At 39.4% G+C, this 17,640-nt stretch overlaps 2 protein-coding genes across 5 annotated transcripts; both read left to right on the forward strand.

The window, feature by feature from the left end:
- ndufb8 (NADH:ubiquinone oxidoreductase subunit B8) lies at positions 1-2,346 on the forward strand. Its single transcript, XM_008436893.3, has 5 exons — positions 1-155; positions 379-505; positions 638-737; positions 1,446-1,601; positions 2,186-2,346. Exons 1-5 carry the CDS (start codon positions 23-25, stop codon positions 2,276-2,278), a joined length of 609 nt encoding a protein of 202 aa, XP_008435115.1. The 5' UTR covers positions 1-22; the 3' UTR covers positions 2,279-2,346.
- A 174-nt stretch (positions 2,347-2,520) lies between these two features.
- On the forward strand, positions 2,521-17,640 carry sec31b (SEC31 homolog B, COPII coat complex component). 4 transcript variants are annotated; one of them, XM_008436894.3, is made up of 26 exons: positions 2,521-2,659; positions 3,446-3,678; positions 4,118-4,313; positions 4,401-4,496; positions 4,764-4,904; positions 5,358-5,500; positions 5,592-5,691; positions 5,785-5,946; positions 6,314-6,466; positions 6,818-7,048; positions 7,132-7,206; positions 7,297-7,389; positions 7,477-7,588; positions 7,695-7,873; positions 8,349-8,475; positions 8,658-8,803; positions 9,332-9,505; positions 9,607-9,759; positions 9,862-10,054; positions 11,783-12,175; positions 12,340-12,378; positions 14,295-14,353; positions 15,062-15,187; positions 15,305-15,424; positions 15,535-15,606; positions 16,276-17,640. In XM_008436894.3, exons 2-26 carry the CDS (start codon positions 3,476-3,478, stop codon positions 16,453-16,455), a joined length of 3,666 nt encoding a protein of 1,221 aa, XP_008435116.2. In that variant the 5' UTR covers positions 2,521-2,659; positions 3,446-3,475; the 3' UTR covers positions 16,456-17,640. The 4 variants fall into 4 exon arrangements, with proteins under 4 accessions (XP_008435116.2, XP_081456665.1, XP_008435117.2 ...); XM_081600539.1 differs by having other exon boundaries at positions 15,062-15,424; XM_008436895.3 differs by lacking the exon at positions 12,340-12,378.

Genomic DNA, 17,640 nt, shown 5'->3' on the forward strand with positions numbered 1-17,640 from the left:
GCCCATAGTTCCGTTTTCGCGCATGCGTACCTCTCATTCTGTCAGACAACAGCAGCCAGTAAACATGGCTGGTGTTGGTTTTCAACGTTTGGCCAAGGCTCTCGCTAAGGGCAAAGGTTCTGGCCTCTCAGCCCTTGTATCGGGATGTAGAGCAGGTAGGTTGTGTTTTAGTATTGTGGGTATGAAAGCTTTCTTTAAACATATTTGTCGTGGTTTTTAGTTGGAAGCTTCTCATGCACGTAACCTTGACTAGCGAGCATTAGCTCGAGCTAGCAGAGAGTCAGCGGCTGTTCTGAATGAGCGGAGCGAAGTCTTTTAAATTGGGTTGTGTACACGTTCATTATTGCTTTCAGAAATGCATTTTTATTGCTGTTTCAGCCTCTGGTGCGACAAAGGGTAGTCTTCCTGGTCCATTCCCAAAGACCCCAGAGGAGAGAGCTGCTGCTGCAAAGAAATACAATCTTCGGGTGGAGGACTATGAGCCGTATCCGGATAACGGAGAGGGGTGAGCTTCTTTTTGAAAACTTTTCAGCTTATGTCGCATTCCTGTATAATGTTATAGGCATTTAGAAGAAATCCAATGAATGAACAATAATGGACATTCGGAACTAACACTTTAATTTTATTGTTTCCATAGCTACGGTGATTACCCAAAACTACCAGATAGGTCCCAACACGAGAGAGACCCCTGGTACAAATGGGACCACCCTGACTTGAGGAGGAACTGGGGAGAGCCGGTAAGACGGGGATGAAATTCCCTTCTAAAAGTCTTTTTTTTTATTGTAGATATGTTATAATTTCTTAATAATTAACGTAAATACTAACAATTTAAAGCATTTGTTATTTATATGTATTGCTTTCTTAAATAAAATACCAAGTCCTATACCATATAATTTTGCAGTTCGCATAGCTGGACACCCATGAAGAAGTATTCATTTACCTTTTTTTTCACATTATAATAACCAGCATCAGTGTGTTTATTATAGGAATGAACAACACAAAATAATGTTTAACTGAAGTGGAAGTTAAAAGATATTCTTAAAATTGAATGCTTCCTTGCTGTTTGGTGATTCTCTTCTTACACTTTCTTCTCATGGAGCATTTCTTACTCTGTTGTTTTAGGAACAGTTTGGATCAAATAACTTGGATTTTTTTTCTTGTTCAAATAACACAATGAGTTTAAATGAGTTTAAACAGAGCTGCATATTTACCTGCATATTGATGTTAAAATAGGACTGTCAAAATACAGAACTAATTCCATTTAGCATTCTGTGGGAAGACATGAAAACTGATGTTTAGATGCTCCTCCACATAATATGACCTTGGTTGAGCTACTTTGCAAGGAAGAATTGTGACCAAAAATTTCTGTCTATATGCAAATGAATGCTTAAAACATATCTAGAGTCATCAGATTAATAGGTTGTTCTGTTGTGCCAATATTCTAGATGCACTGGAATTTTGACATGTACCTCAGAACCCGAGTGGACACATCTCCAAGCCCTGTGCCGTGGTCAACAATGTGGAAACAACTGTTTGGTTTCATCGGGTTCATGTTGTTCATGTTCTACATGGGGGAGAAATTTCCATCCTATCAACCTATTGTAAGTACACACCCAAATCACACCACACTCTGCTGTACTGCGGTACAAATTAACACAGGAAAATGTTAATCAGCTCAGTTGGCTACTTAACAGTAATGCAGCAAAACATACCAGTGCAACCTACTCTGCTCTTTGATCAAAGAAAATATGGAAAATTATCATTTTACAAGGCTGCTACATACTTTTGTGTAGACCAGATCTTTAACACTTTAAGAAATATCTTGTATGGAAGAGGCACCAAAACAGTCTTCAAAGAAAGCTTGTTTTGGTGGTTTTGCCATCTTATAGTACCAAAATGAGATGTGCATTAATGATGCTTAAACCACATCTCACAATAAAATGTTCAAAACAGATCATAAGATCACATTGGGGGAGAAAGCAGTCAGGGAATTTCATTTCAGATGATTGATGATTTAACCTAATCTCTGAGCTTTGGGGAACTTATTACAGGTTATGGTTACAGGATGTTAAGACAAGACATACACACCCTGATAACTTTGGGCACTTGTTGCTTTTTCTGCTTCGTATTGCTTTATTTTTGCATTTATGTATTTAGTAATACACTCATTTATTTCTCGTTTCAGGCCCCAAAGCAATATCCCTACAACAACCTGTACTTGGAGAAAGGAGGAGATCCTGCAAAGACACCAGAAGAAGTTAAAAATTATGAAATCTAAACTTAAAATACGATTTTGCTCTTGTATATATTTCTGGCGAAAATAAAGACTTACGTTAATGTATAAAATATCTGTGTGGAATTGTATTTTGTTCTATGTAAAGACTAAATTTGTTTCATTAAATAAAAACAGCACTTGATGATTTTAAATGTTCAAATGAAAAAAAATTATTCTGACAATTGTACTATCCCAGATGTGGTTCCGATGAGTTCAGGGCGTTAGGTCAGCTGAAATTTGAGGCTATATGTAAAATGTCCCTGTGGGCGATCCGTACCTTAGTGACAACACGGCAGTAGCACTTTGGTCTAGGCTGCTAGCTTCGCTGATAAGTAGCACTGGAGCGTGTAGACGCAAATTGTCAAGCTGTGTAACACAGTTTACGTAAGTTGCTCTTAAAAACACATTTTCCTAACCAGGAGATTTAAATTGAGTCTTTATATCCTTTGTTATATTTGCCTTTGATGTACTGCAATTGGGGTGGTGGCTAACGGCTAGCTAGCTAGCAACAGCAGCATCGGCTGGGAGTATAAAGTGAAAAATTTAAGATATGGTGTTTTCATAGATTGGTTGAATATATCGCATTTTAACCCTAACGCTAAATAATATTAATACATTTCGTATTTTAACATTTCGAAATTTAATGAAGGCTATGTTCGAGGTATGCTTGCGAAATGCTAACTCGCTAGCTACATGGCAGATAAACAGAAAAATCTTATTTGATAGTAGTCTGGCAACTTGACGATTATAGTACTAAGAACTACATCAATTTGAATCAATTGTAGATGAGCTATAATTATGGTGTGATTATTTTTGTTATTCGGGTTACTGCTGTGTGAAGTAGACTGGATTTAAAGGCATTTCCTATGGCAGGTAACAGTCAGAAATAATCTGAACGGATGTTGCTGTGCTTCAGCAAAATGGAAAAGGAGAAATGTAACCAAATCGATAGCTACAGATGATTTGGGGAGCGATGTCGTCTTCTGGTGTCGGTTCAATGTGTTTTATCAATTCCAGAGTTGGGAATCCAGAATCAATAAATTTTAGGGCTTTATGCATTTATTTTTCTACTGAGAACATCAGATTTTGTTTATCTTTATTAGTCATGTTAACCTGTACAGCAAAAAATGTCTATAATAAAATAATACACCGGTGGTCTCACCTTCCTAGGTTTTGAAACTTGAACCTCTGTAGTGGAAGATGAGGTTGAAGGAAATTCAGAGGACTGCCCACCAGGCATGGAGTCCTGCCGGACACCATCCGATCTACCTGGCCTTAGGAACATCAGCACAACAGCTCGATGCTTCTTTCAACACCACAGCTGCCATAGAGATATTTGAGATGGATTTTGCCGACCCCTCTCTGGAGATGCATCTCAAGGGTTCATTACCCACCACAAACAGGTACTCTATCATACATTTACACATTTTAACGTGCACATCCTGCAGTCTCCATCAGTCAGTACATAGAACTTGCATTGCGTTTTGGGTTTTGATTTTGCTTACTGGTGGATTATGCTGCATTTTTATTACAGGCCATAGCTGTTTACAATTGCAACCGTAGTGCATTGTAAAAACTATTCACACCCTTGGAACATTTTTACACACAAGCTTTGATGTATTTTGCTAACATTTTATGTGCTAGACTGACAAAAAGTAGCACATAATTTTCAAGTGGAATGAAATATTGGATGTTCTTCATTTTTCTTTTATTTACAAGCAAACTGAAATTGTAGTGTGCAATTGTTTGTCTCAACCTTCTTTGCACACGTAGAGGGTGGCTGCCCTTTTATTTTTTGCAGGCTTTGGGGGTAATACAGTAATGCCTGTTTTGCTCCCATAGGTTGCACAGCATTGTATGGGTAAATTTCGGTACGGCAGAAGATGGAACTGGAGGGAGACTCGTTGGGGGAAGCGAAAATGGCACATTGACTGTATATAACCCAGAGTCTATCATAAGTTCTGGAGCAGAGGCAGTTGTTGGGCAGTCTGACAAACACACAGGACCAGTCCATGCACTTGATTTCAACCCGTTCCAGGTAAATGCATTGCGATTATAGACAGATTATCTAAAAGCACATCTCGTATAATTCATAATTTTCCATCTGTGGCCTTTTCTTTCGCAGAGTAATCTTCTTGCCTCTGGAGCCAATGACTCCGAGATCTACATCTGGGATCTAAATAACTTCAGCAGCCCAATGACTCCAGGAGCAAAAACGCAGGTAAGTACTGGATTTAGAAAAGTCGCAGATTCTATTGTGCTATATAAACCTATTTACAATTAAAACCACAGTCACTTTCAAATTTAATTTCCTATTTTTGTAATTTGAAACCTGAATAAGAGTGGAACCTCTTTTGTTTATGGTGTCTGCTTTGCTCTTATTTGTGAAACTGACCTGCTTTTTTCCAGAGTTGTCAAAGTGCTTTAACACTCTGACCGTTAATGATCTGATTTGTATTGGACAAGCAGCTGTTTTCTCTTGTTTCAGCCCGTTGAAGACATCAGTGTTGTGTCGTGGAACAGGCAGGTTCAGCACATCCTGGCCTCTGCTAACCCCAGTGGGAAAGCGGTTGTGTGGGACTTGAGGAAGAATGAGCCCATCATAAAGATCAGTGATCACAGCAACAGGGTTGGTTGTTTTTCTTTTTTTTTTTAATTATTAAAAAGAGATAATTGAGATTTGCCTGTTGTCCATCAGGTCATGTAATTAAGGCTCCCTTAATAATTTATTTTAAGCAATTTTTTGTCCATTCGTAATACATTTGCAATAATATAATGTTTCTAGTACATAGAAATCAGACTATACTCAGACTATACTGTTCCCTAACTTTCACATGTACTTTAAAATGTAATCAAAAAGGCAATAGTATTTCACTTTTAAAAAAAAGGCTTTATGTTTTTATTTATTTCACTTTTTTACTTGAACAACTGAAATAAGGTAACTTATCAATTAAAAATTTATTCAGATCTGAAATGTTGAAATAAAAGGTGCAGCCCAGTAAATAAAAAAATAAAATTGAAAAGACTTTGATGGTAAATGGGTGTTGTGATTTTTGCATTCTACCTTGCTATGTGACTGAAGATGCACTGTTCGGGAATGCTGTGGCACCCTGACGTGGCCACCCAGCTGGTGTTGGCCTCAGAAGATGACCGACAGCCAGTCATCCAGATGTGGGACCTTCGCTTTGCTACGTCACCCCTTAAAGTGCTGGAAAATCACAAAAGGTACAGTTTTACTGAGTTATCTCTCGTTAGCATAAATTTGATTGAATTTTTATTAGATTGTTCTGAGTTTTGTGCCGCTGGCATCTTCCAGAGGAATTCTGTCCATTTCGTGGAGCCAGGCCGATTCGGAGCTCCTCCTGAGTAGCGCAAAAGACAACAGGATCCTCTGCTGGAATCCAAACACTGGAGAGGTATTTGAGGTTTTCATTTACCTGTATGTAGTTCTGAAATTAGCTCTCTTTGCTATATTGATCTTCACTGGTGTCTTGTTTTTTTAATTTTAGGTAATTTATGAGCTTCCAACTACAAACCAGTGGTGCTTTGATGTCCAGTGGTGCCCCAGGAATCCGGCCCTTCTTTCAGCAGCGTCGTTTGATGGGAGAATAACAGTTTACTCTGTGATGGGAGGGAGCTTGAAGGCTCAGCAGCAAAGCACAGCTGACATGGTGATTACTAGTTTAAATTTTAAATGTTAAACGTTTTGAACATTTAGTTATCTGTCCACAAGATGGTGCTGTCATAAAGGAAATCACGCTGACGAATAACTAAATTTGAAAGAGGGAAGAAAATACTTCCTAGAGAAGTGGTGTTTCCCCTGACAAACATCCATAGAAACAGTTTATTATAGCGGAAGTACTGAAAAGAAAGAGTTGATGCAAATATTTAAACATGTGAAAGTTTTCCTGTGTTTGTATTTATTTGGACATGGAAAAAGAGATATTCTCTTACAAATAACTACAAATCTACAAATAACTGAATTGATTTAGCATGCAGTTGTTAATTGAACAAATCATGTTCTTTATATTTTACCAGATATCCTCTTCATTTGATACAATGGATCCCTTTGGTACGGGACAAGTGCTGCCTCCTCTACAGGTTCCTCAGCCCAGTGTGCAGGAAACCATCGTTCCTCCTCTGAAGAAGCCACCTAAATGGGTGCGCAGGCCAGTGGGAGCTTCCTTTGGGGTAAGTGTGATATTAGAGTACTTCATGCTGTGTTTGGTTGCCCTGGATTTTATTTAAGAGTATCCAAACAAAGGAGTCTGAATACATAGGCTGGCTTTACAGATTATTTTATTCCTTTTTTATTATTATTATTTTAAGTATGAAAACTAAACCATATATTTTTTACCTTCCTTTTCACCATTATGAACTACTGTGATCCCAGTAAAATACATTTAAATTTATGGTTGCAAAAACTTGGAAGAAAATGTGAAAATATTCAGAGGGGATGAATTCTTTTTGGATTTAGATGCACACCATGTTTTTTCATAGTATTGAACTTCTGTTTTTTTTTTTTTGTTGTTGTTTTTCCAGTTTGGTGGAAAGCTGATAACCTTTGAGAATCCAAAGCTTCCTCCGGTGCAAAGCCCCCAGCCTGTCCCCAGACAAGTGTTTGTGAGCCAGGTTACCACGGAGACAGAGTTCCTCCAGCGCTCCAGGGAGCTTCAGGCGGCGCTGCAGTCGGGTTCCTTCAACAACTACTGCCAGGCCAAGATCCAGAACGCCAAGTCGGATGCGGAACAGGATATATGGAAATTCCTTCTGGTATGAGTCTCCTCATGTTTAGACACGAGCTGAATCTCTGACTCAGTCTGGGGTTATGACGTGTCACATTCCTCGAATTACAGGTCAACTTTGAGGACGAGGCCCGTATTAAATTCCTTAAACTTTTGGGTTTCAGCAAAGATGAATTGGAGAGAAAGGTATTCTGTTTGTTTGTTTTTTTAAATAGATTCTTACCTTTCCTTTGAGTCATACCATGTCGTAGCTGTAAAAACGTTATCTTCATGTAGATTTCAAAATGTCTGGGGAAGAATTTTCAATCCAACGGCCATGGAGTCGATGCCAAAGATCTTGCAGAGAAGATGCAGCGTCTCACAACTGAGGTCAGATGTTCTCCACAGTTGTGAGTTTTGAAATCGTAACTTCTGGAAAAATTAAATCTCCTTTTTTCTCTCTCTCTCTCTCTACAGAGATCAGATGAAGCTGCAGCTGATGCTAGAACCTCAGGGTCCATTTCACCAGCAGACTTCTTCAGTCATACTCCCAAGGACAATTCCACCTTCCAAATCCCTGTATCATGTGGTAAGAACCTTTCTTTAATAAGTAAGAATAACTTTTTTTCTCATTGCTGTTTTTCAGAGGCAGTTTCTGTTGATCACCTGATTCATAATGCCAATCATTTCTGCAGACACTGACGGTTTGATAAGCCAGGCGCTGCTGGTTGGCAACTTTGAGGGAGCCGTGGATTTGTGTCTCAACGATGGTCGTTATGCTGAGGCCATTTTGCTGTCCATCAGCGGTGGAGAGGACCTTCTCAAGAAGACACAGCAGAAATACCTGAGCAAGCAAAAAAACAGCATATCAATGGTAAGATTGTGATGCAGGTGGATCTCAGTAAACTGGAATATTAATGACAAGTTAAATCTTTTCAGTCAGAAAGTTGAACTTGAACATTATGTGGATTCATTACATCCAGTGAGATATGAGGTTATTTTTGCTGATTATTGTGGGTTAGCACAAAAAAAAACAACCTTCAGTTTTTCAGAAAATGTGAATATTACAGATGGAAAAAAAGGATTTTCAATATAGAAATGTTATACAATGGCCTGGATAATCAAGGTAATACATATTTTCTACTACACTTTTTCCTTCCTCTCAACTTTCCTTTAGTGTGCAATGGATACAGTAGTCTATGAACAGCCAATTTCTGTAGCAGTGGCTATTTAAATATATATGCTTGAAGTAGCCTGTATATACATATATATCTGTGTGTAATCAGTCTATATAACTTCATCTAACATAATGTTTTGCTAAATCATAATTTATTTCCCACAAACTCCAGCTTATATCATCAGTGGTGACCCAGAACTGGAGGGACATCGTGCAGAACTGTGAGCTGGACAACTGGAAGGAAGCTCTTGCCGCTCTGCTGACTTACGCTCACCCTGAAGACTTTGCTTGTTTTTGCGGTAAGTTTAAACATTCCTTGGCGTGCAACTCGAACCCTGACATGCCTCCCCTCTCTGGGAAGTATAAAATTGCAGTTCAGGGTTTGATTTTCTCACTAACACCAGCCTATGCATGTCCTTGCTCCATTTCCAGTCGTTCTTCTATCTTTAATATTTTGGAGTTTTGCCATTTGTCCCGCCAGATACCTTGGGAAACCGGCTGGTGCACGAGGGCACAGAGAAGCGCTGCCTGCAGGCCTGTTTGTGTTACATCTGCTCTGGGAACATTGAAAAGCTGGTGGAGTGTTGGGCCTTGCACAGAGACTGCTCTTCCCCTCTCGGGCTAGAGGTACAATCTCAGTATGGATGTGTGCATCGGTATAAAAGCAACTTTAAAATTTTTCTAGATCTTTAAGAAATTAGCAAAATGTTAAATGTATATTTTACTATTTATTATTTACTATATTCATTTTCCTCATAAGAACTAGTTTTCTAGTCGATTGTTTTTGGAGTTAATCTGTGATAGTACAGATTCATAGACTCAGAAAAAGTATGTAAAAAAAAAAAAAGTTATTTCACCTGGTGTGATGGCAGACAATAATTTAAACTTCTGTTCTTATGAATTTGTACAAACTAAATATTGGTTTTACAGATCAAGAAGTGAGTTGTGTTTTGTTTTAATACAGTATAATCCAGCTCAGAAGTGTTTTAGTATTTGAAATAGATCTAATCTACGTCGGTCCAGTTTGGAACGAAAATTAATTTTCTGACTTTTTGTTAGAAATCTGAGTCTTTAAGAGAAAGGAGAAGGAAGCCCGTGTTAAAACTGTGCATGGATTTATGTGAACATTGTGTTTTTTGTTTTGTTTTTTTGTAGGATCTGGTTGAAAAAGTGATGATGCTACGGAAGTCAATTGAGCGCCTCCGCAACAGTGAGGTGGCAGTGCAGAGCCCAGTGCTGGCAGAGAAGCTGACCTGCTACGCTGGCATCCTGGCTGCAGAGGGCAGCTTAGCCACTGCCATGACATACCTGCCTGACACCTCAGATCAAGTAAAAAAAAACTTATTTTAAAGCCTCTAGTTTGACTTTGTGTAATTTCTCACTTGAATTAACCAAATCTTGGTTTTCGTACAACTTTTTTTTCTCATCAGCCTGGCATCAGGATGCTGAGAGACCGGCTGTACCATGCTCAGGGAGAGGCTGCTGCCCAACAGCAACCTCCAAACTCCTTCAATAGGGTTGGCGTGCCAACAGCTAATCCCACTCCTGCAGCTCAGCCTCCTGCACCAAAAGCACCCATCATGGTAGAGATGGCTTAGCCATGAATTCAGTCATAATGCCACAAAGCATTTTTGTTTAAATTGCTCAACATACTGGGTTTTTTTATGTGTGTTTTTTAACCTTAGAGTCAGTTCCAGCCATCTGCTCCACCACAGGTTCCTTCACAACAGCAGCCTCCAATGCCATCAATGTTTACTCCTCAAGTTCCTCCACCCAACCCAGGCCCAGGTCTGCCACCATCCACTCATGCACATCCGCCCAGTTCCACCCGCCCAGTTGTAAGGCCTTCGTATCCGCAACATCCTGCTGCAGCTCCAGGTTTGGAAGCTTGAAAATTAGCTTAAAGAATCTGTCTTGCAAAAATGTATCGTATCCTTTTTAAAATTTTTTTTAAATATTTCTTCACGTGACAACTACAAACTTTAGTATTTGAGTGGGACTTCCCATGATAAGCATGCAAAAATTAGCATATAATTGAGAAGTGAAAGGGATAAATAGTAAAAAAAAAAAAAAATCTAAAATGTCTTGCATTTAGTGCCTTTTGATCTGATTCTCTTAAATTAAATCCAGTGCAATCAGTTGCCTTCAGAAGCCATGTAATTAGCATCATGAAGGCAAGGAAAGACAACAGACAGGTCGTGGATAAAGTTGTGGAGAATTTTAAATCAAGGAAATACACCATAAATGCACCATAAATAAAGCAAAATACACCATTGCCCAAGCATCTCCCAAATCGCAACTACGACTCTACTAATGCATGTCTGCACACTTAAATAACAAGCCTATTTAAGGCCATCGAGGCCACACCCACATGAATGTGGAAAAAATTGTTTTGGTCTGAAAAGACAAAAATTGACCTTTGTGGTTTACAGACAAAACTTTAGTGAAGTGAAACTAACACGCCGCCCCCACTGCGCAAAATGGTACCAGCCTCTAGCTGTGAGGGAGCGTTTCATCAGCGCAAATAAGGACGCACAGCAGAGTCGATGTGAAGATGGATTGATCTGAAAGTGCAACAGACTCCCACCTGAACGCTCGCGCACACACACGCTTGCACATTCACTCTCTCATACGCATCCTCGTGAATGTAAAATAAAAATTCACAATAGGTTTATCAGTAGCTTAACAGTTGCCTTGTTCTTTCAGCAAGGTCAGACAGATTTAGTAGGTCATACAAACTTGCTTTTACTTTGGCAAAGAGCTGATAAGATTGTTTTTTTGTTGTGTTTTTTTTGTCAGCATACTTGTGGGAATTCCTTTTCTCTGAGAACTCTGATGTTCTTCATGATGTTGACGTTATCAGCATCATGAGGAGCATGATCATGAATATGATCATCATTCCTCATGATGTTTGATGTTATCAGTAGCATAACCTTGTTCTTTCAGCAAGGTCAGACAGATTAAGGAGGTCATACAAACTTGCTTTTACTTTGTCAAAGACCTGATAAGATTGTTTTTTAGTTGGGTTTTTTTTTGTCAACTTGCTTGTGGGAATTCTTTTTCTCTTCTGAGAACTCTGATGTTCCTCAGAGCTTTTGCTTTTTAAATCTTCGGGACCACAGTTCTTTTGAGAAGCGTGCTACTTGTAAACTCATTAAAAGAGAATTAATTTACTTCTAAATCACGGCTCAGATACATAAAATTCTTAGCTTGGGTTTTATTCAGTGTTTGATTCACTGCGCTGCATCTACTCTTTAGCAGCCATTATGAGAATAGAGCTAAAAATGTGATTTAGTTAACACCATGAACTTATTGTTTTTTTGTTTTTTTTTAAATATAATTCATAAACATGGGAATGATAGATTAATGTATAAACCCAGAACATTATGAAGTTAAAGTTTACCTGTTCCTTCTGGCCATCTTGGTGTTTTTGTTGTTGTTGTTTTTTTTATTAAATGCGCAACACATGTCAACATTCTCTTTGACTTAAAAGTCAAGCTCCCACCAGAGCATATAAAAAAAATTAACATTTATTCTTATGTTAGAATGATTATTTTCTAGACTTTGTATTTTAAGTAAATGTTTCCTCTTCCTGTCCATTTCCAGCTTTCTCTTCTCATCAGCCATTCCAGCCTCAGCCCGTTTCCAGTGGCGGCCCCTTCTCTCCCACTGGCCCGCCCATGCCAGCTGCAAGCCTAGCAGGGCCTCCACTGCCACCTTCATCCTCCACCCCTGGAGGCCTGCCCCCCACTCCAAGCCCCGGGGTGCCTCCTATAGGATTTGTACCGTCTACCTCTTTACCCTCAGGCATGACGCCACAAAGCTCGCAACCAGGAGCACCGGGTCCCATTTTCCCAGGCAGCTTCCACAGCCAAGGCCCAGCACCCCCCATGGCGTCTAGTTCCTTCCCTCATATGGGAGCTGGATATCCCCAAGGAGGCCCTGGAGCTCCTGCAGCAAAGCCCTTCCCGGCCCCTGTGGTTGCTCCTCCTCCTACAGGTACACATGGGATCAATTATGTTCCAGTCCAGAAGTGAAATTCCTTTAATCTGGTTACATTTTTTTTATTATTTTTTTTTTTACCAAATAAAGAACATCATCTTTAGGGTAATGGTGATGAGAAAACACTTGTATTCAGATGTCACACCGTTTTTAATTCGCAGGAAATTTTCCCTGGCTGAATTTCGAGTGTGATCATCAAGGTGACGCAATGAGTGCTTGATATAACACAAACAAAACAAAAAATAGAACAGCTTGAACAGAAAAGCAGAAACATGTAGACCACGATGCATATGCAATAGCTGAAACAAGTTTCCTTTTTCTGTTGAATTGCTTCCGCTTGTCTGCCGCTTGTATCAGCCAATAAGTGAAGATTTCAAAGGTTTAGATGACTGAAATGAGTTTTTAAAATAATGTAACTAAAGTTTATTTTTCATCAAGTTAGAAGTATTCAATGATCCTAGTTTTGTGGTCAATTTCTAGCTTTCGTACTCCACTGACCTTCCTCTTCCTATTTATTCTCAAATATGCAGCATAAGAAGATATAACAACAATATTCAGAACAATTTGCTGTTCTAATGAATAGTAAATTGACTTTTTAAGCCATCATTAGCACCTTGTTTTAGTGATAAGCATGGTTAGCATTGCTGACAAGGCGCTCTTGGAGAACCTAGATGTTTGCCGTAGCTCTCTCCAACTCCAGCATATTCTGTGCCAGAACTGAAAGATAAAACACAGCCGCTGTGCTATACTCAAGCTTTCTTGTTATTTCCTGAAAGTCTTGATCGTGCAAACATGCCGATGTGTCATTTAAATACCTTCCAACACTTCTGTGCCTTTTCTGACTGATACTGAAAGTAGGTAACTTTGACTCTTCTCTCTGTAACAGCGCTGCTGTTACTGATTGTGCTTAAATGTTGTGCAATCACCTGTCAGAAAAAAATAAATAAATTAGATTTTATTTGATTCCTGCCAATCACCATTCAAGGCTTGCTTAATGTGGTTTACTTTTAAATAAAAATGTAGGTGTTATATGTCACCACATTTTTTTCTAGCTATTTATTGACCTAAACTGAATGCATTGCTTGTAGTTTCATTTGTTACTGATGAGAACTTCAAATAGAAAGCTTCCCATATGTTTTGCCTTGCTTAGCCGTTTGAATTTGCGCAAACCTTTAAAATCTGAGCGGTTGAAAAAAACATGTTTTAACTTGCAGTGCGTTGCTATGCAGACTAACATTGCCTCAAAGTTCACAAGAAATCTAAAGCGTCGTATTCAGACTTAATTGGGAAATCATTTGTAAGTCCATCCATCCATCCATTTTCTTGACACCCCCGTCCCTCAGTGTGGTTGGGAGGGTTGCTGGTGCCCATCTCCAGCTAGCGTTCCGGGCGAGACATTTGTAAGTCCAAAAGCTAAAAAAAAAAAAAAAAAAGCCAAATAACTAGCATAGAGGCGAGCTAGAACATATCTCCCATGCTAAAATTCAGGAGTTGATACATGCCAGCTACAGTGCCTTGAAAATGTATTGATATCCCTTGACCTTTTCCTCATTTAGTCACATTGCTGCTGCAGGCTTCCAGAGTTGGAAGTTACAAGTCAGCATGGTGGTGGCAGCATCATGCTGTGGGGATTTGTTGCTTTGGCCACAACAGGGAGGCTTATTAAGGAGTTGATCTTGATACAGATCAGTCCTGGAAGAAAACCACGCACCAACGTACACCACACTTTTTGCAATTACTTGGAAAAACCTTTGGAAACAGTGAATCACTTTCTTCCCGTGCACAGTTATATGTGCGTGATTTGTGTTGGTCTGTCACATAAAACCTAATCATGTCCGTTAACGTCACAATTTTGGAGAAATTCAAGGGATATAATAGTTCTGCAAAACACTGCATGAGTTTTGCACCTCAGCAGCAGACGGTGAGCAGCACACACAAGTAAACACAAGTCTTGTCTGACTGGTTTCGTCTGCGGTGTTTTCACAGCACCGTTTGTACATGTTGCCAGTTGCATGTATGAAAGCAGCTTTATGAATGCTTTTTTGGCTATCTACTTCTATCTGCTGGGACTTTTCTTTTTTACATGTAAAAACTAACATAATATTTTTTTATGTAGGACCACATGATGGCTGGAATGATCCACCAGCAGTTCGCACCGGACCCAGGAAGCAGAAGGTATTTATTCAGTCATTGCTTGATTATAGAAAAAAAAAAGAAGTCAAGCATTTAAGGTTAATGTTTATAGAGGGATGCATATCAGCATCAACATTGGCCAATGTTAGTCACTTCTTAACATGAGTATTTTTTTAAACACTACTGCTGCTCCTAAGGCCAAATTGTGTTAAATATATGACATAAAATGTCAGTTTGGTTTTTCTGTGGCAGTGTTTACTGTGAATCTAAAGCGAGTAAATACTCCTGTTAAAATGTCACGTTTCAATACCACAAACCACTGAGATCTTGATTTTGACACTTTAATTCATTCAAAGTGATGCTGAAAAAAATGAAATCCCTATTCATCTTCAATTTCTCAGTGGATTCCTGGACGTTTTGTGTCAAAACTGTAACAGTTCACATCCATCCTACTGAACAGAAACCTTCAGTCCCATCTGAAGTTAAGGCTGCATGTTATTAGGAAAACAGTAGTGCAGCAACTTAGAAGATCAAAAGATCTTTTATCTTCTACCTGCTTCTTTTTGAACAAATTGTGTTCAGTTGGCATGACCATTCCTTATTTCTTTTTTTTTTTTTTACTTTTGATAGTCTGTTCTAAATACTGTGAGGAAAACCAGCCTCAGTACCAGTTTATGTTTTGCAGCCAAGGAAAATCAATTAAAAAGGCATATTCCTATGTATCAAATTTGAACCTTTCTGTGTTTACAGCTCCCTGACAACTACACTCCACCAGCCCCCATCACTGCTCCTGTGATGGGTTTCCCAGTGGAGGCCCCACAGCCACACAACCACACCCAAGTCCCACCCGGAGCCCCTCAGGAGCCAAACGTACAGGTTCGTTTCCAACGGAGGGGCGGTTACTTGAATCCTCAGCAGCAATGCGCTCATCGGGAATGGCATCGGCTTTTCTTTTTTTTTTTTTTTTCTCATTTGTGTGCTTTTGTTGCTCAGCTCCTCCAGCAGCTGCCAGCAGAGAGAGTGGAGCAGAAAGAAATCCCGGCGGAGCACATGGTCCTCAAAACCACCTTTGACAGCTTGGTGCAGCGCTGCCAGCTCGCTGCAGGAGATCCTGTAAGTCAGCCGTGTTTTCGTTCCGCTGTTGGTTTTTGTCGTCATTTTGCAGCCTGTTTTCTCTGCAGAGGAAAGTATGTGGTAACATAAAGCATATAAATGTTTTTCAGCAAACAAAAAGGAAGCTCGATGACGCTGGAAAGCGTTTGGGACACCTGTACGACAAGCTGAGAGAGCAGTCGGTAAGGATCGCTTTGTGCTGAAGCAGAATCGTCCATATCCTGAGTCAAACGGGAGCAGGGAGGGTTTGCTCTGCAGCGGATGGCTCGTGGTCAACATGCAGGCTGCGTGGTGATCAATATGTTCTCAGAGACGTGATGTCAACTAACTGAAGCTGATCAGAGTGTCTCCATGACGACAGTGCTAAACAGAAATGTCAGGTTTCTTGTCAACAGCATGTTTTTTTTTTTTAACTGATACTCTAACTTACAGATCAGAACCCAAAACTTTTTTTTTTTTTGGTAATAAAAAAGTAATCTGTCTATCTTTTTTATTAAAAGCCTGACAGTACTATAAAATGTATCTATAAATTAAAAATGTTTTAATCGTCTTCAGCATGAAAATAAATTGGGGAAAATATACATTTTCATAAGCAATTCAAGGAAGTCTTGAGTTTATACTCTTTAAAAAAAAAAAAACATGAACGGTAAAACAAATTGACTGTAAATGATTTATTGGCTTAAACCCATAAATATATGATGCCCTTTTAGGGGTTAAGCTTAAGATTTAAGTTCCCTGCTTATTTGAGAAAAACATTAAAGAGTTGAATAATCTGAAAAACATAACTAAAAACATAACTGGCATAACAAGTTACCAAATGCTACTTCTTTTTTTTTCTTTTTTTTTTTAAGCTCTCTCACAACATCCTGAGCGGACTCCACGAGATCAGCCGCTGCGTGGCGAGCCAAAACTACCAGCGGGGCCTGGAGATCCACACTCAGGTGGTCAGCAGCAGCAACTTCAGCGAGATCTCTGCCTTCATGCCCATCCTCAAGGTGCTCATGACCATCGCCAACAAGCTGGGCGTCTAACACCCCGAAGACAACACCGACCACTCTTCAGTGTTACCATGTTGTTGTATACATATTTATTTCGATGACGTGTCAACGACGAGAATAATGGCTGATAAGCGTTACGGAACCCGCTCCCTCCCAGAGGACGCCGCGGCTGTTTGAGCCAGTGAGGTAGAGGTTGTTTTTTTTTTTTTTTTTTTTGTAGATGTCTGTTGATGTTGCTGTGCTGATTTTTACAACAAAAAAACAAAAAAGATGAATGTATTCAGAAAGTGGCTGAGTATATGAGTTGAAAATAGTGATGTAATACATGAAACCGGTTGATGCAAAGCAGGTGTATTTCCATAAAACGCGTTACATTGTACTGCAGTGTGTATTTTTCCTTTATGGCGCTCGTGGATGTTGTGGGGGTGGGGGGGGTGCAGGGGGGGAGAGTGTAATAAAATGCATGCAGCGCTCCAGCTGCAAAAACAACACATTCAGGGTTCACACTTTCATAAATCATGAGAATAAAATCTGGGTCGTCCTTACAATCCACTCCGTCTGTGTACTCTGTGTGAGGGAGGAACAGACGGACACAACTGTGTGAACCATTTTGTAAAAACAAACGGCATCAAAAGCATTTTTGAACTTCCGATTGTTCCGGGGATTTATTTCTTGTAAAGACGGTGTGGGGAGTCTTTGGGCCAAATCGCTGAAGAAGAATGTTCCGTCAAACGTTTTTGATTTTCTATCGGATTGAACTTTGATAGCTTGTGTGAATGATTTTTTTTTCCCCTTTTACCTCCATATTTGCATTAATGTGCATGCTTTCCTCTATTTATCCTAAGATGAATTCAAACAGTAGCTTTTAGAACAAAACTTTAAATAATTTCTGTTGAACCATATAGAAATTGGCGACTCTCTCTTAAGGTCCTGTTACTCCACCTTCCATGCAGACAGCAATGTTGTATTTTGTAACATCTGTCGTTTTAAAAAACAAAATGGCGTAGATGTAATGATCAAATCTTAAACTGACAGATTACAGATGATGTTCATAGTTTTGTAGCTACTTAAAAAAAACAACTCGGTTTGTTTTGTGGCGGCAGAGGGCAGGAAAGTGCCTCACTGTGCCTGTTTTGGTTGCACAGATATTTATACGATCCGTGTTGCTTACTTTACTCATTTCGGTATCTTTTTGAAATAAAGTTCCACTTAACAATA

Source organism: Poecilia reticulata, chromosome 19 (assembly GCF_904066995.2).
Source record: "Poecilia reticulata chromosome 19, P_reticulata-male-v2, whole genome shotgun sequence".
Lineage (NCBI taxonomy): Eukaryota > Metazoa > Chordata > Actinopteri > Cyprinodontiformes > Poeciliidae > Poecilia > Poecilia reticulata.

Excerpts from the sequence above, each read along its gene's own strand:
- ndufb8 (XM_008436893.3), top strand. The coding sequence starts at position 23 with ATGCGTACCTCTCATTCTGTCAGACAACAGCAGCCAGTAAACATGGCT. Across the intron at positions 506-637 it reads TATCCGGATAACGGAGAGGG|CTACGGTGATTACCCAAAAC; the intron begins GTGAGCTTCTTT and ends TTGTTTCCATAG. Across the intron at positions 1,602-2,185 it reads TTCCATCCTATCAACCTATT|GCCCCAAAGCAATATCCCTA; the intron begins GTAAGTACACAC and ends TTCTCGTTTCAG.
- sec31b (XM_081600539.1), top strand. The coding sequence starts at position 3,476 with ATGAGGTTGAAGGAAATTCAGAGGACTGCCCACCAGGCATGGAGTCCT. Across the intron at positions 7,874-8,348 it reads AAAAAAACAGCATATCAATG|CTTATATCATCAGTGGTGAC; the intron begins GTAAGATTGTGA and ends CACAAACTCCAG. Across the intron at positions 8,476-8,657 it reads AGACTTTGCTTGTTTTTGCG|ATACCTTGGGAAACCGGCTG; the intron begins GTAAGTTTAAAC and ends TTGTCCCGCCAG.